Genomic DNA, 25,073 nt, shown 5'->3' on the forward strand with positions numbered 1-25,073 from the left:
AAAATCATGGCTTCTTGTTCAAAGTTGAGCAATCAACTTTATTTTTTTCCCCTAAAACTTACGCTCATAATTAATAATTTCTTTTTATTCAATAGTTATTGACTGTTTCTGTATTTAATTGTTTTTTTTTTTTAATGACAATGGAGCAGTGTGAAGTAGGTTGAGCTTAATTAATAAGGGTAGGATCTTAAAGTAAAGGCTTATTTTTGTAATAAACTTGAGCTAAGAGATATGAAGCATAAAAATCTCTAAATGTTTTACCTTTTATTTGAAAAAAAAGAAAAAGAAAAGAAGAAAGTCTTAATAAGATCATAGCGTTATAAATAACAACGAGAAGAAAATAACAATATTGTGAAAAAATATATCCCACTTGCGAAAATATATGAAGATCGATGAACATTTTTAAAGATATCAACATTTTATATATTTCTCGAGCACGAAATATTCAAACTCCTGGCATAAAATTTCTTAGAATTCAGCTTTCTCAATTGAATTGTAACACATTTATGATGTATGAACATTTGAAACAAATTATAAAATAATAAATTAAAGTTATTTACTGAAAAATAGTATAAATAAAAGATAAAATACGTGATGATCCTATATGATCATGTTTCTCTTTTTTTTCAATTTAATTTCTTATTTTTTAAAACTCGTATTGGAGCCTCTACTAAATTCGATTTTTGATATGATTTCATTCGTTTATACTATGCAATTCAATCAATTATTAATAGCTTTACCTACCGTGCATTTTTAAATGAAAAAAAATTGTTACACATTGAAATTCAAAATCAAATTATTTATTACCTGATGGAGTGCATTTTTAAATGAAAAAGAAATGGGTATGTGGAAATTCGAAATCAAATCTTTAATGGTTTCTGTGATCATTGTCCATGGATCGTCTTTCACATGGTTTCAACTTTCATGGTTGGTGTAACATTATATGCAATGTTATTTAAATGATAAAATTATTACAAGTAAAATTCAACTCAAATATTTAATTCCCTCCCTAATCATCATGGGTTGTTTCTCACGTGGTTTGATCAGTTTATATTCTTAGATTTTAAATCTTCACATTCGATATGCGTTAGGTATGAGCATTGAATAATTGAGATTGATTATTTTTATTATTTATGCATAATTTATTTATTTGTAATAAATATGCAATTCAAATTTTATAAAAGATAAAATATCATATTAAAAGATATTAGATAAATATTAACTTGAAGGAAAATATTATTATTTAAGCGTGAATTAATATATTTAAAAATATAAATAAATATATACTAGATATAATTATTGAACTCTCTACATAATTATAAAAACAATTATCGATTAAAAAATATTGTTGTGATAAAATGTAATCATAAACATTTGAATTTAACATAAATTAATTTATTAAATGAACATATCCAATAAACTAAAATAATTAACTCACTATGGTTCTGATTAACACGCAAAAAATAGAGTATGTGACTTTTTTTAAAAAAAAATAAAATGAAACTGTTCAACCAAATGTATTATTTTTAAAAAGGAAAAAAGGAAGAAGTGCGTTTTTTTAAAAAATAAAATAAAAAAATGAAAGTGTGCAACCACGTGTATTATTTTTAAAAAGGAAACAAGGAAGAAGCTACATAGAATAATTTGAAAACTAAGTTCCTTTCTTCATCGAGCTCTAAGCGATCGTTCAACATATCGTTAAAATTTTGGGTGTGATCAATTCTTGAGGGTATTTGTAGTCTTTTAAGATAACGATAAAAATATTTTTAATCTCGAAAAATATAAATAGTGTATTTTGCATAATTCAGCAATAATCTTGATTATTTTTTATTTTTAAAATAGTGTACAAATAAAAATGAATAGACAATTTGTTCCCTCACTGAATGCATGTATTAAAAAAATTGATATATGAACTTTATATGTAGTTGATATATGAAACACATCACATGCTCAATTATATTTAATTTCTCTTACTATACATATTTGCTAATTTCTTCTTCTATTATAGCAAAAATGGAAATAGGTTTTGTCAACGAAAATGATTGCATAAAAGTTGAAATCTTATGCAAAAAGCTGATAAAGCCATCTTCACCTACACCCTCTCACAATCAATGTTACAAGCTCTCTTTCTTTGATCAAATAGCTGAGAGAGAACACATTCCTATTGTTCTTTTCTATCCTTACAATAATAAGAATAATAATATTAACAGCCCCACTATCGATGAACGTCTTGAGAAATCCCTTTCTGATGTATTAACTCATGTTTATCCAGCAGCAGGAAGATATGACGAAAACGATGAATGTTCGATTCTCTGTCTTGATCAAGGTGTTTCCTATACCAAAGCCAAGGTCAATTGTAAGCTTGATAATTTCTTAGAGAAAACACGCAAGGATTTTAGTCTTGCAACTTTATTTTGGCCACATGAAAATAAGAAAATGGGACAAAATAATTTTATGGTATCGCCAATTGTGACTATTCAAGTAACTAAATTTGAATGTGGTGGCCTAGCTTTATCAGTCAGTGTTTCACACCCTGCAATTGATGGTTTCACAGGTTTGCAATTTCTATTTGGTTGGGGAAAAGTGTGTAGATTGGGAACTCCCATCGATAAGATAAATTTCCTAACCTTCAATTTAGGTAATATTTTCCCAACAAGAGATATATCAACTCTTTTTAACTCACCCGACATAGTAAATAGAGAAGAAAATATTGTTGTTAAGAGATTCGTTGTTCGTGAAGCTGCTCTATCAAGGCTCAAAAAACAATGCATTGATGAATCAGGCGGAGCTTTGTCTTTTCAACCTTCAAGGGTTGAAATAGTTACAGCAATCCTATGGAGGGCTTTTATCCGCGCTTCAGCAGCTAGAAATGGGTATGTTAGACCTTCTCTAATGGACTTCCCATTGAATTTACGTTCTAAATCATCTTTACCTCAAGTAAAAACCTCTATGGGAAATTTCAGAATCGATGTTCAAATAAAATTCATTCCAGGGGAGACTAAGATGGAATTACACAACTTTATAATATTAATTAGAAATACTATGAACAAACTTATTGCTTCATGTGCCAAAGCTTCACCAGATGAAATAGTTTCAACATTGGTGAATATATATAATCAAAGTGTTACATCACCAGAATGGGGAGGTAATAATGAAGTTGACAAAGTGGCATGTTCAAGTTTATGCAAGTTCCCTTTGCAGGATATTGATTTTGGTTTGGGGAAACCATCTTTAGTATATTTTGGTTTGAAAGATATGGAAATATTTTGGTTATATGATACAGATTGTCACACTACTGAAGTTGGTGTGCAATTGGACTTGAAGGAAAGTACCATGCAATTATTTGAGTGTGACAACGATATCAAAGCTCTCATGTTTATACGTGATGCAAAACTTTAATAACATTTCATTTTAATTTTTTCATTATGTACTTGTTTTATTTGTAATATGTTGTTATAATTATTTTCTTCTTGTCTCTATGATTTTTTTTCTTTTCCGAATAAAAGGTAAAACATTTAGAAATTTTTATGCTTCATATCTCTTAGCTCAGGTTTGTTCTATGTTTTGTTTTTGTAATAAAACTTCTAACTTCATATTTCAAATCACGATTTTATTATTGAATGTCTGAACGATTCCTTCTTAATATAAAGTACAAACAGAACAAATAACGATCACCAACACAGTAATAAAAATTATAGTTTTGCATCACGTATAAAGATAAGATCTTTGATATCATCCTCACGATCAAATAACTGCATGCATCTTTCCTTCAAGTCCACTTGCACAACAATTTCAGGTCCAATATCATACAACCAAAACATTTGTGTATCTTTCATACCAAAAAATATTAAGTTTGGTTTTCCCAAACCAAAATCAGAATCGTGCACAGGAAACTTACAGATACTTGTACACATAACTTTGTCAACTTCATCGTTACCTCCCCATTCTGGTGATCGAAAACTTACATTATATGAATCAACCAACGTTGACACTATTTCATCTGGTGAATTAGCTTTTTTACATGAAGCAACAATTTTATTCACTGCATTCCTAATTAATATTATGAAATTATGCAATTCCATTTTGTTCTCTCCTGGTATAAATTTAACCGGAACTCCAATCATAAAATTCCCATAGGAGTTTTTCACTTGAGGTAAAAATGTTATTTTGGAGCGCATATTCATTGGAAAATCCAGTAAAGAAGGCCTTAAATACCCGTTTATAATTGCTGTAGCGCGGATAAAAGCCCTCCATAAAATTGCTGTAATAATCTCAACCCTTGAAGGTTGAAAATCCAAAGTTCCATTTGATTCATCGATGCATTTTTTTCTTAGCCTTGACATAACATCCTCATGGATGACAATTCTCTTAACAACAATGTCTTGTTGTATAATTGGAATGGGGGTTGACTTGAAAATTCCTGTTATATCTCTTGTTGGAAAAATATCACCCATATTAAAGCTTAAAAAATTAATCTTGTCGATGGGAGTCCCTATTCTACACACTTTTGCCCACTCAGAAATAAATTGAAAAATTGAGAAACCATCCATTGCAGGATGTGAAGTACTGATTGATATAGCGACTCCAGCACATTCAAACTTAGTTACTTGTATAGTAACAATTGGTGAAACCATGAAATTAGTTTCATCGATATTCTTATTTACATGTGGACTAAATAAAGCCGCATGACCAAAGTCATTGCGCTTTATTTAAGAAATTATCAAGCGTACCATTGGTCTTGGCTTTGGTATAGAAAACACCTTGATCAAGACAAAGAATAGAACAATATTTGTCTTTCTCATTGTACCTTCCTCCCACGGGATAAACATGAGTTAATATCTTTGAAAGGGATTGCTCTAGTCGTTCGTCCATGTCGATATTGTTATAATTAGGAAAGAAAAAAACCACAGAAACATGTTCTTTTTCAGATATTTGGTCGAAGAAAGAGAGCTTGTAATGTTGAAGGTGAGGAGGAGTAGGTAAAAATGGCTTAATGAGCTTTGTGCATAAGATTTTAATTTCCATTTTTTGCTAACACAACTCAACTTAGGCTACAATTAAATATGTGACAACCTCCCAACTATATATAGGCAAAAAAAAATTATATATAAGCTCAACGTTATACTCTACGTCCTATATTTAATAATATACAAACCTTTCATATATATCTTTTTTGAGATATTGATTTAGAATATTAATATATCATACACCTAATTTACAATATTATAAAATTAAAAAAAAAAAGATACCTGAAAAACTATAGCACATCACCCAAAATTTTAGATTTAAGTTCTTCAATACGTGACCGGTCATTTTGCATTAATACCCACACGAAATAAAATTCAATTGCCAAAATTCAAACTTTGAGCTTAAACAATGACTCGACACCAACTTTTACTTATAATTATATCAGAGTTTTAATATAGGTTAGATGAATTTGATAGATTTTTTTTTATTAGTTTGTCCTGCAATAGAAGTTAAATTAGTTTATAGAAAAAATAGTGTGTAGAAAAAAATATTCAATAAAAAAACAAGAAAAAATGGGCGTAATATAATATGTCTCTTAACTTGATCTTATTTTACATTTATACGTGCACAAATGAATATTTAAACTTGTATAGTTGAACAATTAGCAGGGAAAATCTTAACTAAATTTTGTATTGAAAAGATGAGAGACTCTAACACTAATAGAATATCAAGAATCAACCAAATTTTTTTCTCATTTTGTGTTATATATATACATATCGAAAGTATATTTTACTTGTCGCGTTAAGAATTTTTCAAAATTTTATTTATTTATTTATGCTAGTACACTAGTAGATTTTTTTCTAAAAATATAAGTATATACATATCTAACACAAAATCAAAAAAAAAAAAAAAAATTAGAAGCGAAAGGTTAAATAGGATAAGGTTGAATTTTTTTTCTTAAATAATATCAATTTTTGGGGTGGGGTGGGGGGTAGGTGGTGTTGTCAGGTTTAAAAAATAATTTAAATTTCATTTTGGTAGTAATACTTTAATCATTAATTTTAATTAATATTAATAGTTTATTATTTAATTTCTGTCAAGGTGAAATATTTTATTCATGTGGAATGATACGTGTCAAGTTTTTCACAAATAAAAGAGAGTGCATTACACACTACACTTATCTCAAACTAGAAAATGATAGTTTAAGTATGAAACTCATACTCTCAATGATTTAGGTATGCAACTAAGAAAAATAAAAGGATAGTTTAGATATGTTTTGACACTTCCTCTTTTTATGATTGTGGTAAACGAAATTACTTGGAAATCTTTTTTTAAAAATAAAATGCTAGGTTGCTAGTAAGTAGCATTTTAAAAAAAAAGAATTCACGAGAAAGGCAATCCCCAAATTGCTAGCGAGTAGGGATGACAATGAGGTGGGTGGGGTGGGTTTAAGATTATGCGGGTGGGGCGGAGCAAGGGGGTGAATTAAAAATGGAAAAAGTTATTATTTGGGGTGGGACAGATAAATTTTTTATTAAGTTCAACCTGCCCCGTTCCTGCCTCGTACCGCTCCATTGTCATCCCTACCCACGAATTCTATATAAAAAAAAATTAAATACAAAAACACTCAATAAGTAAAAGAAATTATCAATTACGAGCGTAATTTTAAAATAAAAATAAAATTGATTGCTCAACTTCAAAAAAGAAGTAAACGTGATATAATTTAGGGAAAATCGTATGAAATAGCAAACTATTAATCCAAATTAAATGTTATAGTTATAGTTTATTTTATTTGTAATTCGCTGCAAACATCTCATATTTTTGCCATTTAATTCGGTATACAATTAGCTATTTTGGTATATAATTAGTCATTTTATACATTTCGATATAAAATGTGTTTGTACTTGTATAGAGCGAGAGAAAAATATATATACAAATATAAATACATATATTTTTGTCTTGTATACTTACAATTATATAAATACTGATCTTATTATAAATTAAGATATATAAATGAATTTATGTAAAACTAAATAATTTATATATAATTGGATGTTTCTATCGAAATATACAAATTAAAAATTTGATAGCAAACATAAATTTTATTATGCAACATAATTATGCTAATTATAGTTATAACATATAAATATAATTTTTATATTTGCTCTATGCGTGAAAGTTACATTATAATTTATGTACTATTAAAGTATATAATATATTTTAAGTACGTGTTCTTGTTTTTCTGGAAGCACTGGTATTTTTATATATTTATATATATGATCACCCAAAGATATGATATATTTCTAAATCTTAACAACCCCTCAAACTCTTGTACCTCCACCCTATCAGATCAGCCCAGCTCACCTAATAATATGACAATTTCTTTGCAGATCTTTTATATATATTTTATTTAATCATTACTATTCTTGTCATAAAACTGGAAGGACGACCATAATTCATGATTCATGTTATGAATTTTGCAACACAGTATTGTTAAGACTTTCTTAAATGTTTAGTTATTCAGTTATTTAAGTTTTCATGTATGTCTAATTTAAGTCATGTAGTCAGATAAAAAATTTATTTGGAGATAAAAAATGATCGAGATTTAAACCTAACATCTTATAATCATGGTACATCAATTCCCTCTTGATGCGATTAGAGTCAACATGAACTCATCATTTTACCCTCTTGATAATATTGAATATGAACCTATCGTCTTAACGTGTGATTGGATTTGAATCCATCATCAATCATATCGGAACAAAGTTAATTTTACCTCTGGAGTGGTGACAGTCTAAACGAGACATGCAATTTAATTATAAATAATTCACCAAAGCAATCAAAACTTAATGATTTTGTAATTGGCTGATCAATACAACTTAAGCCTTCATGAAAGGCATCAGTCACTTATAATAATCATGCAACATATAGCTTTGATAATATAACATATATGCTTGAATCAATGTGTTCCTATCAAAGCCAATTAGAACCGTAAATTAATTTATTTGATGTATGTGTTTAATTTATTACCCATTAATTTTTCAATTTAATTTAACACTTTTGCAAAAAGATGAGTACAATAATACATAAGAGAATCAAACATATTAACTCAATTCAATAAGTTAGATATTCATCCTGATTACGTATTATGAAATTATATAAAATTATTAAAACTAAATGAATTAGTTAGTTAGTATGGTTGTTAGTGGAGTTGGTGAGCTGTCACTGAGTGGTTCCAATTGAGTTAGTTAGAAATTAATTAGTTGACAGCTATATATATATAGTAGAGTTGTGTGCATTGTATGAGCAGTTTTTCAGAAAATAATAATAAAGAAATACTCTTCTTCCTTCATACTTTTCCTTCAAAAGATGATCTGTATGCATCTGGGCAGTATAATTTCTGCCATAGGAAACTGAATTGAGCTAATTTTTACATGGTATCAGAGCAACGATCGTTGTTTTCGCTGTGAATTTTTGATTTGTTTGAAGAATTGCCATGACAGTTTCTGCAGAAACTGGATCTGCAGAATCACCTGTTGTTGTGGTAGACCATCACCATCCGTTGTTTCTTCAAGCTTCGGATACACCAGGAGCAGTTATAATTCCAATCAAACTTACAGGACCAGAAAATTACACACTATGGAGTCGATCGATGCAACTTGCTCTTCGAGGAAAAGGCAAGCTTGGTTTTATCGATGGAACATGTACAAAGCATCAATACAGAGGAGAATTAGCTGAATTGTGGGAGAAGTGCAATGCGATTGTGCTGTCATGGATTGGTTGTACAGTAGCAGCTGAGTTAATGCCAACTATCCTATATGCATCACATGCTAAACAAGTTTGGATTGAGTTCAAAGAGCGTTTTAATCGATCGAATCTGACGAGAATTTACCATCTCTGGACTGAAATTGCAACCTTAAGGCAAGGTATGGATCCTGTAACTACTTATTATTCAAAATTGAAGGATGCATGGCATGAATTAGACATCATGGCACCATTACCACATTGTGATTGCGGGGAATCACGACTTTATCTGGAGCATTTAAGATCTCAACGATTGCTACAATTTCTTATGGGGTTAAATGAAAGTTATAGTCAAATTCGAAGTAGCATTCTAGCTAGGAATCCAATTGTTACAGTAAATGAGGCCTATGCAATTGTATCACAAGAAGAGAGTCAAAGAACTTTAGGTGTTGTTGATGACAAAAAGGAGGTACTAACACTGCTAGCAGGTAAGTCACAATCTTACAGGCCTAAGAAGGAATTGGATACTTCCAATAATTCTCAGAGATTTGATTTGTTTTGTGAGTACTGTGGGTATAGGAATCATAAAAAGGATAATTGTTATCGATTGGTTGGTTATCCTCCTGGTTTTCAGAGTAAAAGGAGGGAAAATTACAATGATGGATCAGGTCAGTTTAGACCTAATGGTGGTAATCAAGGTGATGGATTCAATTCGTTTGGAAACAATCAGAATCGTGGCAGTGGATATAGGCCTCAAAGTCAGATGCAACACAATTCAGGTGGTTATAGATCTCCTAGACCTGCTGGTAGGGGAGATTCATCAGGGACTAGACCAAAAGCTAATACTTCGCACAAGGCAGAAGCAGAAACATCCTCATCTCAGGGACATTTCTTTAGTGACCAGCAATATGATGAAATACGACAAATGCTAGGGAAAGGAGGCACACCTGAATACTCATCAAATCTAGCAGGTATCACTGCTTTACTATCTACTGCATTAGAACATGAGTGGATAATTGATACAGGTGCTACACATCACATTACTCCATTTAAGGAGCTTCTTACCTCTCTTAAAACTGTACAAGATGATTGCAAGGTTCAAGTTCCAACAGGTGATAAGTCCAGAATCAGTAGTGAAGGAGAGACACAAGTTATGGGTGATAAAGCTATACACAATGTGCTACATGTTCCTGAGTTTCAATTCAATTTGCTCTCAGTTTCCAAGTTAACCAGAGAATTGTCTTGTGCTGTTATTTTTCTCCCTGATTTCTGCATCTTTCAGGCACTCTCCAATGGCAAGGTCATGGGGATTGGTAAAGAAAGAGAAGGTTTATACATACTGAAGGATTGTCTACCAAGCACATTTAATACGTCAGCCAACATTTCAGCTAAAATCACTAGAAGTGAAGAAGATACTCTATGGCATTATAGACTAGGACATCCCTCTGGTGGAGCTATGCAACATATTAAAGCACTTCCACACAAGATACACCCTCAAGTTCATGATCAGTGTGATATCTGTCCATTAGCTAAACATCATAGACTTAAATTTCCTGAGCATTCTACCAAGGTTACAGCCTCTTTTGATTTAGTTCATTTAGATGTGTGGGGACCCTATAAGAAACCTACATATGACATGAAGCATTCATTTGTTACTTTGGTAGATGATTATAGCAGATATACTTGGGTTTGTTTGATTCAATCCAAAAGTGAAGTGTTTCATGTATTAAAATTTTTTCTGTCATTAATACGAAATCAATTTGGTGTGTCTATTAAAATGTTTAGGTCTGATAATGGTAGAGAGTTTGTTAATTCTCAATGTGATGATTTGTTCAAGTCAAAAGGAATCATTCATCAGACCAGTTGTGCCTACACTCCTCAGCAGAATGGGACAGTGGAAAGGAAGCACAAACATATTTTGGAAGTGGCTAGGGCGCTGAAGTTTCAGAGTGGTATACCCATCAGATTCTGGGGGGAATGTGTGAGAACTGCTGTATATCTTATAAACAAACTTCCCTCATTGGTGTTGAATGGCAAATCACCATATGAAATGTTGTTTAAGAAGCAACCAAAGATTGATCATCTAAGAGTATTTGGGTGTCTTTGCTTTGCTAGTATGCTCCCTAGAGGTGACAAATTTCAAGAGAGAGCTAGAAAAGCAGTCATGATAGGTTTTTGTGAGAATCAAAAGGGCTACAGGCTGTATGAATATAAAACTGGAGTTATGTTTGTTAGTAGAGATGTGACATTCAAGGAAACAATATTTCCTTTTAAAGATGAATTACATTGTGACTCTGAAGATATGTTCACTGTTCTCCCACTTGGCACTTCTAATGAGATAGTTACTGAAAATGATTATGCTCAACATAGGATCCAAGTTCCTGATACAGCTACAGAAGAGCCTGCAATTATAGTTCCGGGGTATATGGAATTTGCAGATGAAAATGACAATGAAGATCACTCAGAATTACCTGTAGGAAATAATGAAGCTGTTCATGAAGCTGGATATAATGAACAACAGATTGATCCATCTTTCAACATTTCAGGAAGACCTGCTAGAAATGTAAAACCTCCTATTTGGCTCAAGGACTATGTTACCCCTTCCAAACCTGCAACAAATTGTACATACCCTATTGCCAACTATATTGGATACTCACACTTGTCTAACAAGTATCAGGCCTATTTGAGTTCTTTTTCAGCTATTCAGGAACCAAGAACATTTGCAGAAGCAACTCAACATCCAGAATGGATAGATGCAATGCAACAAGAGATTAATGCCCTGGAAGATAATCAAACATGGGAACTAGTGTCTTTGCCTGCTGGTAAGCAGCCTATAGGGTCCAAATGGGTATATAAAGTTAAGCTCAAGGCTAATAGAGAAATTGACAAGTACAAAGCTAGGTTAGTAGCTAAAGGATATACTCAAAAAGAAGGCTTGGACTACCATGAAACCTTCTCCCCTGTGGCAAAGATGGGGACAGTAAGAACAGTCATCAGTGTAGCAGCTTCAAAAGATTGGAGTCTTTTTCATATGGATGTGAGCAATGCATTCTTACAAGGAGACCTTTATGAGGAAGTGTATATGTCTTTGCCACAAGGATTTCATAGTAAGGGGGAGAATAGAGTGTGTAAACTGTTGAAATCACTATATGGACTTAAGCAAGCCTCAAGACAGTGGAACATTAAACTAACCACTGCCTTGATTGATGCAGGTTATAAGCAGAGCTCCCATGATCATTCCTTGTTCACTAAACATTGTGGTGATGATATTGTGGTGTTGCTGATTTATGTGGATGATATACTACTTACAGGGAGCAGTCACAGACTTATTGATGATGCAAAGCAGTACTTGCACAGTCAGTTCAAGGTAAAGGACCTAGGGGAGTTGAAGTATTTCCTAGGGATTGAAATTTTGAGATCTCAACATGGGATTTTGATGAATCAAAGGAAATATGCACTGGAGCTTATATCAGATGTAGGGCTAGCAGGATCTAAACCTGTACACACACCACTAGAGCCTAATGTTAAACTTACCTCAGTGGAGCATGATAACTGTACAGGAGCCAAGGATGATCCATTGTTTGAAGACATGAGCAGATATCAAAAGCTTATTGGGAAATTGATTTACTTAACAATCACTAGGCCAGATATTTGTTTCGCTGTTCAATTGCTTAGTCAGTTCATGCATCATCCTAAGCAATCACATTGGATGGCTGCATTGAGGGTGGTAAGATATGTAAAAGAGTCACCAGGATTGGGAATATTTCTAAAGAAAGGTCCTATAGATGACTTGGTAGTACATTGTGATTCAGATTGGGCTGCTTGTCCCAATACAAGAAGATCAGTCACAGGTTTTGTCTTGCAATTGGGGACTTCATTGATTTCTTGGAAGTCTAAGAAGCAACAAACAGTGAGTCGCAGTTCAGCTGAATCAGAATATCGCAGTATGGCTGCTGCAGTTGCTGAAGTTATTTGGATAGTTGGACTGCTGAAGGACTTGTGTGTGGAAGTGTCAACTCCTGTACAACTCTATTGTGATAGCAAAGCAGCTATGCAGATTGCTGCAAATCCGATATTTCATGAACGTACAAAACACATCGAGATTGATTGTCATTTTGTTCGGGAAAAGCTGAAGGAAGGACTTATACATCCAGTTCATGTGTCAACCAAGTTCCAGCTTGCAGACTTATTAACAAAAGGATTGGGAGTAGCTCAACATAGTTTCTTATTATCCAAGCTGGGAGTTCTTGATATATTTCACCCTCCAGCTTGAGGGGGAGTATTAAAACTAAAAGAATTAGTTAGTTAGTATGGTTGTTAGTGGAGTTGGTGAGCTGTCACTGAGTGGTCCCAATTGAGTTAGTTAGAAATTAATTAGTTGACAGCTATATATATATAGTAGAGTGGTGTGCATTGTATGAGCAGTTTTTCAGAAAATAATAATAAAGAAATACTCTTCTTCCTTCATACTCTTCCTTCAAAAGATGATCTGTATGCATCTGGGCAGTATAATTTCTGCCATAGGAAACTGAATTGAGCTAATTTTTACAAAAATAATGAGAATAAAGTAGGGAGAATAGAGAAAACTTCTAAAAAAAAATTCACATAAATCTGATTTAAAATGAAGAAAAACCATTTATTTATAGGGGAAATTGATTTCTAAATAGAGTTTCAACTTTTCTCTAACACACTCCACATAATAGACATTTGTATAAAGAAATAAAGTTGTTTGCATGATTGTTTTTATTGTTGTGGAGTTAGAAAAATTTCAGTAAAAACTTCCAATATTAAAATCAAATTGAATAGAAGTATTTGTACGAAGCAATAGAGATTTGAAAGGCTTTGAATTGATATTTTACAAATTGATTGATCAATTATTAATATTTATCATAAGCAAAACTTATGGTGCAAATATTACAAAAAGAAAATAACAACATTGTGAAAAAATATATCCCACTTACGAAAATATATGAAGATCAATGAACATTTTCAAAGATATCAACATTTTATATATTTCTCGAGCACGAAATGTTCTAACTCCTGGCATAAAATTTCTTAGAATTCAACTTTCTCAATTGGATTGTAACACATTTATGACGTATAACATTTGAAACAAATTATAAAATAATATATTAAAGTTGTTTATTGAAAAATAGTATAAATAAAAAATAAAATACATGATGATCCTATATGATCATGTTTCTCTTTTTTTTGCAATTTAATTTCTTATTTTTTTGAAACCGTATTGAAGCCTCTACTAAATTCGATTTTTGATATGATTTCTTTCGTTTATATTATGCAATTTAATCAATTATTAATAGCTTTACCTACCGTGCATTTTTAAATGAAAAAAAATTGTAAATCAAATCATTTCTTGTCTGATGTAGTGCATTTTTAAATGAAAAAGAAATGGGTATGTGGAAATTCGAAATCAAATCTTTAATAGTTTCTGTGATCATTGTCCATGGATTGTCTTCACATGGTTTCATGGTTGGTGTAACATTATATGCAATGTTATTTAAATGATAAAATTATTACAAGTAAAATTCAACTCAAATATTTAATTACCTAGTCATCATGGGTTGTTTCTCACGTGGTTTGATTAGTTTATATTCTTGATTTTAAATCTTCACATTGGCTATGTGTTAGGTTTGAGTATTGAATAATTGAGATTGATTATTTTTATTATTTATGTATAATTTATTTATTTATAATAAATATGCAATTCAAATTTAATAAAAGATAAAATATCATATTAAAAAGATATTAGATAAATATTAACTTGAAGGATAATATTATCATTTAAGTGTAAATTAATATATTAAAAAATATAAATAAATATATATTAGATATAATTATTGAACTCTCTAAATAATTATAAAAACATATATCGATTAAAAAATATTGTTGTGATAAAATGTAATCATAAACATTTGAATTTAACATAAATTAATTTATTAAATGAACATATCCAATAAACTAAAATAATTAACTCAATATGGTTCTGATTAACACGCAAAAAATAGAGTATGTGCGTTTTTTTTTTTATAAAAAAAATGAAAGTGTGCAACCACAGGTATTATTTTTAAAAAGGAAAAAAAGAAGAAGCTACATAGAACAATTTGAAAACTAAGTTTCTTTCTGGAATGCAGTGAGGGAGCCCGGAGCTATTGAATTATTTCATAACCCAAGGAGAAGGATAGGACTCTTTACCAGTATCATAACCTCTCGAGGTCTAAGCGATTGTTCGACATATCGTTAAAATTTTGGGTGTGATCAATCTTTGAGGGTATTTGTAATCTTTTAAGATAACTGTAAAAATATTTTTGATCCCAAAATATAATGAAGAATATAAATAGTGTATTTTGCATAATTCAGCAATAATCTTGATCATTTTTCATTTTTAAAATAGTGGACAAATAAAAAATTTGTTCCCTCACTGAATGCATGCATTAAAAAAGTTGATATATGAACTCTATATATAGTTGATATATGAAACACATCACATGCTCAATTGTACCTTTAGTTCATTTCTCTTACTATACATATTTGCTAATATCTTCTTCTCTTATAGCAAAAATGGAAATAGGTTTTGTTAACGAAAATGATTGCATAAAAGTTGAAATCTTATGCAAAAAGCTGATAAAGCCATCTTCACCTACACCCTCTCACAATCAATGTTACAAGCTCTCTTTCTTTGATCAAATTGCTGAGAGAGAACACATTCCTATTGTTCTTTTCTATCCTTATAATAAGAATAATATCAATAGCCCCATTATCGATGAACGTCTTGAGAAATCCCTTTCTGATGTATTAACTCATGTTTATCCAGCAGCAGGAAGATATGACGACAAAGATGAATGTTCGATTCTTTGTCTTGATCAAGGTGTTTCCTATACCAAAGCCAAGGTCAATTGTAAGCTTGATAATTTCTTAGAGAAAACACGCAAGGATTTTAGTCTTGCAACTTTATTTTGGCCACATGAAAATAAGTACGTGGATCAAAATAATTTTATGGTATCGCCAATTGTGACTATTCAAGTAACTAAATTTGAATGTGGTGGCCTAGCTTTATCAGTCAGTGTTTCACACCCTGTAATTGATGGTTTCACATGTTTGAATTTTCTATTTGGTTGGGGAAAAGTGTGTAGATTGGGAACTCCCATCGATAAGATTAATTTCCTAAGCTTCAATTTAGGTAATATTTTTCCAACAAGAGATATATCAACTCTTTTCAACTCAACCGTCATAGCAAATAGAGCAGAAAATATTGTAGTTAAGAGATTCGTTGTTCGTGAGGCTGCTCTATCAAGGTTCAGAAAACAATGCATTAATGAATCAGGCTTAGCTTTGAATTTTCGACCATCAAGGGTTGAAATAATTACAGCCATCCTATGGAGGGCTTTTATCCGCGCTTCAGCGGCTAGAAATGGATATTTCAGGTCTTCTCTAATGGACTTCCCATTAAATTTACGCTCTAAATCATCTTTACCTCAAGTAAAAACCTCTATGGGAAATTTCAGAATCGATGTTCCAATAAAATTCATTCCAGGGGAGACTAAGATGGAATTACACAACTTCATAACATTAATTAGAAATACTATGAATAAAGTTGTTGCTTCATGTGCCAAAACTTCACCAGAAGAAATAGTTTCAACATTGGTGAATATATATAATCAAAGTGTTACATCACCAGAATGGGGAGGTAATAATGAAGTTGACAAAGTGGCATGTTCAAGTTTATGCAAGTTCCCTTTGCAGGATATTGATTTTGGTTTGGGGAAACCATCTTTAGTATATTTTGGTTTGAAAGATATGGAAATATTTTGGTTATATGATACAGATTGTCACACTACTGAAGTTGGTGTGCAATTGGACTTGAAGCAAAGTACCATGCAATTATTTGAGTGTGACAACGATATCAAAGCTCTCATGTTTATACGTGATGCAAAACTTTGATAACATATCATTTTAATTTTTCATTATATTTTTGGTACTTTGTTTTTATTTGTAATATGTTGTTATAATTATTTTCTTCTTGTCTCTATGATTTTTTTCTTTTCCGAATAAAAGGTAAAACATTTAGAAATTTTTATGCTTCATATCTCTTAGCTCAGGTTTGTTACCAAAATAAGCCTTTACTTTAACATCCTAATACCCTTATTAGTTTGATGGAACTTCTAATTTTCTTATTTTGATTATTTGTCATGATTTACCAGTGAATAAGTAGTGCAATGATGGAGTGTTGTCATTATGATTTGTGGTAGTGAAATTCAAAAAACAAATTCGAAAATCAGAGGCAAAGTAGATATTTAAAAGAGAAAAGATTCAAAAAAAGAAAAGAAAAAGAAATAAAAATAGAAAATTAAAGAAAAAAATGAAAGGAATTAAAAGTGAAATAGTGAATGACATATGATAAATTATAGTTGGTGTGTGATTTGCATCTTATTACAACTGGGAATGACCGAAAAATGAGGTATATATGCTACTTTAAAATAATTTCATGGGGTAATAGAACTCGCGCATACTTTAGGTGTCTACTTCAAAAATTTATACAAGTTCGATTGGATAATTATCCATTTTATCTATCTTATATAATATCTTGTCTTGATCATATATATAAATATAGGGATAATTTCAGAGACCTCCCTCTCGATTCCACTCTATAATATTCACATCCCCTGTGGTTTATGATATTACGTCTACCTGCCTTATTTTCATTTTCTTGTAACCATTCTTTTAACTCATTTAAAATAAATATAAATTAATTTAGTTTTGACAATTTTACCCTTCTTTATATTAATTTCTCATATTAATAAATATTATATAAAAAGCAACTCATTCTACAAATACTTTAAAAATAAATTAGCACAAATGCATATTTCTTTTATCCAACAAAGATCAAAGTCTTCATACATCTGAGCCACCACTTTCACCAAATGTTAGTTCTTCATCTCCATTTCACCTTTATCAGTTCATGTAGATTTTTTTTCCCCACAATAACCACTACAAAAAAAAATGATCATTAGCGGCAATTATTTCTTAATTGCCGCTAAATATGTATTTTTAGCGGTAATTGTCACTCTTTGTGTATGTCCCTAAAGCCTTTAGCGACATTGGTTCTAATGACACTTAACTAATGCCGGTAAAGGCTTGAGTACTCTTTATTAATGTCAATATTTAATGTCGTTAAAAGTTGATTTTTGTTGTAGTGAACCCATCATTTTTCGGCAATAATTTCTTCAAATAGTAGAAAAAAAATAAACTCCCAAGAGAGAAATTCGATAAGGACAATCAGGTTTTGTTCTAGTTTAACATTTCCACGAGCGAAGAAGAAACATGATTCAACGAATAGAGATAAATCATTGAAAATTAGATCTAAACTTTCATATATAAGGGTAAAATTGTCAAATCTAAATTGATTAATATTTATTTTAAATATGTTTAAAGAATGTTTACAAAAAATAAAAATAAAAAGGTAGACGTAATATCATAAACCACAGTGAAAATGAGTGTTACAGAGCGAAACCTCGAGGAAGGTCTCTGAAATTATCCCATAAATATATAAATACACGTGTTTCCAAAAAAAAAAAACATGTGCTTCTTGTTCAAAGTTGAGCAATCAACTTTATTTTTTATTTTCTAAAACTTACGCTCATAATTGATAATTTCTTTTTATTCAATAGTTATTGACTGTTTCCGTATTTAATTGTTTTTTTTAATGACAATGGAGCAGTGTGAAGTAGGTTGAGCTTAATTAATAAGGGTAGGATCTTAAAGTAAAGGCTTATTTTTGTAATAAACTTGAGCTAAGAGATATGAAAGCATAAAAATCTCTAAATGTTTTACCTTTTATTTGAAAAAAAGAAGAAGAAAGTCTTAATAAGATCATAGCGATATAAATAACAACGAGAAGAAAATAATTATAACAACATATTACAAATAAAACAAGTACATAATGAAAATATTAAATGATAAATCATCAAAGTTTTGCATCACGCATAAACATGAGAGCTTTGATATCATTGTCACACTCAAATAATTGCATGGTACTTTGCTTCAAGTCCACTTGCACACCAACTTCAGTAGTGTGACAATCTGTATCATATAACCAAAATATTTCCATATCTTTCAAACCAAAATATACCAAAGATGGTTTTCCCAAACCAAAATCAATATCCTGCAAAGGGAACTTACACATACTTGAACATGCCACTTCATCCTCTTCTAGTGATGTAACACTTTGATTATATATATTCACCAATGTTGACACTATTTCATCTGGTGAAGCTTTGACACATGAAGCAACAACTTTATTCACCGTATTCCTGATTAATATTATAAAGTTGTGTAGTTCCAATTTAGTTTCTCCTGGTATGAATTTTATTGGAACATCGATTCTAAAATTCCCCATAGAGTTTTGCACTTGTGGTAAAAATGTTTTAGAGCGTAAATTCAACGGAAAGTCCATTAGAGAAGGTCTAACATACCCATTTATGGTTGCTGAAGCGCGGATAAAAGCCCTCCATAGGATTGCTGTAATTATTTCAACCCTTGATGGTCGAAAATTCAAAGCTCCGCCTGATTCATCAATGCATTGTTTTCTGAACCTTGATAGAGCAGCCTCACGAACAACAAACCTCTTAACAACAATGTTTTCTGCTCTATTTGCTATGTCGGTTGAGTTGAAAAGAGTTGATATATCTCTTGTTGGGAAAATATTACCTAAATTGAAGCTTAGGAAATTAATCTTATCGATGGGAGTTCCCAATCTACACACTTTTCCCCAACCAAATAGAAATTGCAAACATGTGAAACCATCAATTACAGGGTGTGAAACACTGACTGATAAAGCTAGGCCACCACATTCAAATTTAGTTACTTGAATAGCCACAATTGGCGATACCATAAAATTATTTTGATTCACGTTCTTATTTTCATGTGGCCAAAATAAAGTTGCAAGACTAAAATCCTTGCGTGTTTTCTCTAAGAAATTATCAAGCTTACAATTGACCTTGGCTTTGGTGTATGAAACACCTTGATCAAGACAAAGAATCGAACATTCATCTTTGTCGTCATATCTTCCTGCTGCTGGATAAACATGAGTTAATACATCAGAAAGGGATTTCTCAAGACGTTCATCGATAGTGGGGCTATTAGTATTATTATTATTATAAGGATAGAAAAGAACAATAGGAATGTGTTCTCTCTCAGCAATTTGATCAAAGAAAGAGAGCTTGTAACATTGATTGTGAGAGGGTGTAGGTGAAGATGGCTTTATGAGCTTTTTGCATAAGATTTCAATTTTAATGCAATCATTTTGGTTAACAAACCCTATTTCCATTTTTGCTAGAAATTAGCAAAGATAGTTAGACAAGTGAACTAAACTAAGAGTATGTGATGTTTGAGAAACTAAACTCCCAACTATATATAGCAAATATAAGTTTTGAATATCAACTCTTTTTGATGTCAATCAATTAGAGAACGTGTATTGTGTTTTTTTTTTTTAACTCATAATACGTTCTGTGAGAAAACAATCTAGTTAATATCTTAGTCCGTGACAACTTTATTTTGTTTAAAGATATGGTGACAAAAAATTGAATAATTGCATCAATATCTGCAACCAGCTCAATATGTGTCATATCCTACATGATTTTGCCTTAAATACCCAACTCAAGTTGAACAATTAGAGCTATAAATAAATTGCTTCTATGGATCGTCAAGCAGAATTCTAAGTAGACTGTCTGAACAAGTGGCGTAGCAAAAATTTTTATAAAGGGTGTCTAAAAATTGAATAAGTAACTATTCTTTTCTAACAAATGAGTTCACCAAAAATTTTAAAATCAAAATATATAATGCTTAATTAGCTCTACTGAGTTCATATTTAATTTAATATGAAGCGAACGAACGACAAATAAAAAAGAGGGAGACAGTGGGAAGAAAATTTATCCTAGAAAGAAACAACTTCTAGGCTTTAATACTTTTATAGTCTTTGGCAACGACTATAATAACAGCGAGACACAAAGAAGGAGGAACATAATCAAATGAGATTTTTTTTAAAAAATTAAAAATAATGGAACATTTTTTATTTTAGATTCTCGTAAAGTTTTAATTTTTTCTGTATGTTTCACCTACAAAATTTAATGTCAAGTAAAAAAAGAAAGTCAAAAAGTCACCATACACACGCACACGCAGCCAAACTGCGATTTCAACCACTGAGCCAGACTATATTGATGATCTCAGGGTGTCCAAAATATTATATGTACTCCTATTACATAAATTTTACCTAAATGCACTGTATAATTTTCCAACAAAGGATGTTCAATTGGACACCCTCGACACACTGTAACTCCACCCCTGATTTGAACAAAGTATTTTATTAGACATATATTATTATCAAATATAGTAATATTATCTTTGTTCTTTTCCATGCTAATAATAATTTTATTTAATTAAAAAAACTTAAAGAATTCATAATCAAATTTATATTACTTTTTAAATAACTTTTGAATATTTTCGTTTTAAGTATCAAATTAATGAAATCTAATTTGACTTCAAAATTAGTCAAATTGACCTTTAAAAAACGTAACATGACAGGTAAAAATGAACCGAGGGATTATTAAATCACGTCTTCGTGGTAATTAATATACTTTGATATAAATACTCAACGAGGGAAGCCAACCAAGTTGCAGATGCCTTGACAAAATGGAGTATCACAAACGAGGAGCTGTTTATTTCTGCACAGACTCACCTACCATCGATAGCTATCGAACCTTACAAACTTGATCTCATACAAATGGAGTCCCTAAGGCATAAGCAGAGGAAAAATTATTTTGTATAGAACTGATCTTGTAAATTTGTGCAAAACTTGTATAATTTTTGTGAGAACCTTAGTGTTGCTAAGAAGCTACTGAAACAATGGTTGAGCTTAAGCTCTCTTTATCTTTGTAATTTTATTCATCAATATAAAGGTCTCACCACTATATGGTGATAATTTATTTTTTAAAAAAATGTATTCAACGAGGTTAAATTTTTACCTCTATTTTATTTAACATAATCTAACTCTACACAAAAAATTATAAAAAGTCATCGTATAAAAAATATCATACATTTATATAGCGAAGAAACTTTTGAAAACTTGTATTCTTACTTACAACCTAATATTTTGGGACTATAAAAGCGTTTTATTAAAGTTAAAAATGAGAAATTTTAAAATTAATGGATTGTTTGGACCCGTGCTTGTACTGGCCATTATCTTTTTTGGAAGATAATATTAACTCATGGGACAAATTCTGTTCAATGTCATTTTTTGTCATATCATTTTGTGTTACCACCTACCACGTAAGGAAAATCTAGTGGTCTAAATGAAAACCCTATTATTTTAGGTCCCACAGTCAAGTGGATTTCTCAAGAAAAATCTATCAGAAAACACAAAATACTCAACTGACAATTTTGAGTTGTGATGAGTGAATGAGCGACTCGACTTTTTCTCTGTTTTAATTTTGATATTATCTAAAATAATGTTAAATTTTCTAGGAAATATCATATTATTAGAAAATAGCTAAATTCCGTATATTGAAAATAGGAAAAATTACATATAATGATAAATTAATAGTTCAAATTAAATAATATAATCACACTTTGATCTAATTGTGTCATGTAGCAAAATGTTTGTCAGTCGTCTCTCTCCCTCAAACTCTCGCTCGTCATTATCCCTCTCTCGCTTGCTCCCTCTCGCTTTTATACAAATACAAATGTATAAAATGCTTTTGTGTTTGTATAAAGCGAGAGAAAATTATATATATACATATATTTTCGTTACCCTCTCTCCCCTCTCCCGGATCTCGCTCGTCACTCTCCCCAATCTCGCTCGCCACCCTCGCCTTTTCTCGCTTATACAAACAGAAACGAAATGTATAAATTATGTTTCTGTTTGTATAAAGCGAGAGAAATTTGTACATACACATGCAAATATATATATATATATATATATATATATATCTTCGTCCTACATATTTATAATTATACAATACAAATATTCTCCTACCCAAGTTTCTTGTCTTTCTCTCTTTCTCGTTTTATACATACACAAATATACAATTGATCTTTTGTATACAACTGTTTTCTTTTGTATATGTATCGCGAATTGTACAACTGAATTCTTTGTATATATGTATAGCGAATTATAAAATTATTTTTTCTTGTATATGTATAGAGAAATATACATATTTATGTTTGTTATATGTGAAAGTTACTCAATCTTAACTAAATTACATAACGTAGCTTTATAAGCTACACTTAAGTGTAAATTGTCTCCAATCTAACTATTAGAAGATAGCAATTACCGAATTAATTCTATAACTCCGTGTATATCATGGAGCTCTCCTTTCAAAAATCATAAGCCTAGTATAGATCCATCACCTCATGAATACTCGACTCTTTTATTTAACACATATATTAGTCTTCATTAATACAATGGTACATCGACATAAATTCCTTTTGGTTAAAAATAAAATCGATTCTTTTAGGGTTTTTCCATCGGCTACTTCGTTACTGAACTACCATGTTACTAAAATGAAGATAACTATTTACTCATAACTTTGATTGATGCAACATTTGTGTCATTGGAAAGAAGAATCAAATACCTTTAATTTGATAGTTATGGCCATCCAGCTCTTTATATGCTAATAAATATGGTTGATCGTGTAAAGTTTACTCAAGTAGAATCTTTTATCAAAACTTAATCCGTAAGAAAGTTTTCAATTCAATTTTGTGCTAGGAGATTTTTATGACCTTAATTCATCTCCAAATTTATTCTCACACACTTAAAAATCACCCAACACAGCCTTATACACAGTGGCATAGCCAGAATTTTCACGAAGGGTGTCCAGAAATTATATACGAATACATTTTTTCTTTTGACTGAATGAGTCCACTAGAAATTTTAAAACTAAACTACGTAATATACAAGATTTTTTTACAAAAAGAGGAAAAAGATGAAAGGCGCCCTAGAAATTTTAAAAATTTAACTACATAATATACATGGAATTTTTGAAAAAAAAATGTAATATACATGAAAAATTTTGAACTATAAATTTTAAAAATTAAATTACGTAATATACAAGAATTGTTTTTTCAAAAAAATATTTTAATACATTAAAAAAAGAGGAAAAAGATGAAAGGTGCCCTAGAAATTTTAAAAAATTAACTACGTAATATACATGAAAGTTTCATAAAAGTTTGACTCTTTCAAGGCACCTTAAACCACTAGACTACAACACCTTGTTATGTTAAGGGTGTCCATAATACGTTATTTAACCATTTTATATAATATTTTACTTGTATATACGATATAATTTCCCGACGAAGGGTGTCCAAAAGGTATGTAGCTACTCCCCTGCTTATACATATATATGTTTGCTATGGATCGGAGCACAATTATGCAAATTTTACTATAGCATACAAATTTAAATTGTGTTTGTTATATATGAAAGTTGTCCATATTTAAATGCACCTCATGTTCATTTAAAAATTGGGGCATGCAAAGAAATATTTTTAAAAAATTATATAAAATTTTGATTGACTCTTGAAATTCTTTGTAATAGTTTATATATAAAAATTATATAAAAAATATTATAAATTAAACTAATTAACGACTTAAAATAAATGAATATATATATATTCTAAAAACTGAGTCATTGTACCTTATAAGAATATATATAGTCCTTGTTTACCTAAAAACCAAAAGAAAAGGACAAATTTTATTTAATGTCATATTCCCTCCTTTTCTAAAAGAATAATCTAGTTTAACTTGAAACGACATTTAAAAAAATAAAAAAAAATTTTAATGTTATAATTTTAAATATATTAATGTAAAAAGTTAAAATTAAAATGTTACCAAATAAAAAAAAACATCATTCTTTTTAAAACAATCTAAAAAAAATAAAAACATTCTTTTTTTAAAAATATCATTTTACCTACCACATAAAGAAAATCTAGTGGTCCAAATGAAAACCCTATCCTTCTACATTCCCACGAAGTTCACGTGATCAAATGAATTTCTGAAGAAAATCTATCAGAAAACACATGCACAAAGTAATAAAATACTCGAAAGACAATTTTGAGTGTATTTAATTTTTTGGTTCGATTTTATATTATTTGGTTTAGATTTTTTATTTTTAATTTTGAAGAATTACAATTTGATTCAAATCAAAATAAATTTGGTTTAATTTGGTTTCTCTTTTTGGTTTGGATTTTTTTGATTGATTAATTGATTATGTCAATAATTAGAAACATAACAAAGTTATATTTGCAATTTTAAAAATTATATATATATATATATATATATATATATATATATA

At 30.3% G+C, this 25,073-nt stretch overlaps 3 protein-coding genes and 1 pseudogene across 3 annotated transcripts; 2 read left to right on the top strand and 2 right to left on the bottom strand.

Annotated features, from left to right (window-relative positions):
- The first annotated feature begins 1,997 nt into the window (after positions 1-1,997).
- Positions 1,998-3,533, top strand: LOC107006919 (acetyl-CoA-benzylalcohol acetyltransferase-like). The gene has a single exon (XM_015205428.2). The coding sequence runs from the start codon at positions 2,014-2,016 to the stop codon at positions 3,397-3,399; it is 1,386 nt and encodes a 461-aa protein (XP_015060914.1). The 5' UTR covers positions 1,998-2,013; the 3' UTR covers positions 3,400-3,533.
- Positions 3,534-3,593: 60 nt separating this feature from the next.
- On the bottom strand, positions 3,594-5,040 carry LOC107006820 (annotated as a pseudogene).
- A 10,208-nt stretch (positions 5,041-15,248) lies between these two features.
- On the top strand, positions 15,249-16,801 carry LOC107006924 (acetyl-CoA-benzylalcohol acetyltransferase-like). Its single transcript, XM_015205432.2, has one exon. The coding sequence runs from the start codon at positions 15,292-15,294 to the stop codon at positions 16,669-16,671; it is 1,380 nt and encodes a 459-aa protein (XP_015060918.1). The 5' UTR covers positions 15,249-15,291; the 3' UTR covers positions 16,672-16,801.
- A 1,744-nt stretch (positions 16,802-18,545) lies between these two features.
- LOC107006773 (acetyl-CoA-benzylalcohol acetyltransferase-like) lies at positions 18,546-20,143 on the bottom strand. Its single transcript, XM_015205289.2, has one exon. It carries the CDS (start codon positions 20,054-20,056, stop codon positions 18,695-18,697), a length of 1,362 nt encoding a protein of 453 aa, XP_015060775.1. The 5' UTR covers positions 20,057-20,143; the 3' UTR covers positions 18,546-18,694.
- Between the last annotated feature and the right edge of the window lie 4,930 nt (positions 20,144-25,073).

The sequence above is a fragment of the Solanum pennellii genome, chromosome 12 (genome assembly GCF_001406875.1).
Source record: "Solanum pennellii chromosome 12, SPENNV200".
Taxonomy (NCBI): domain Eukaryota; kingdom Viridiplantae; phylum Streptophyta; class Magnoliopsida; order Solanales; family Solanaceae; genus Solanum; species Solanum pennellii.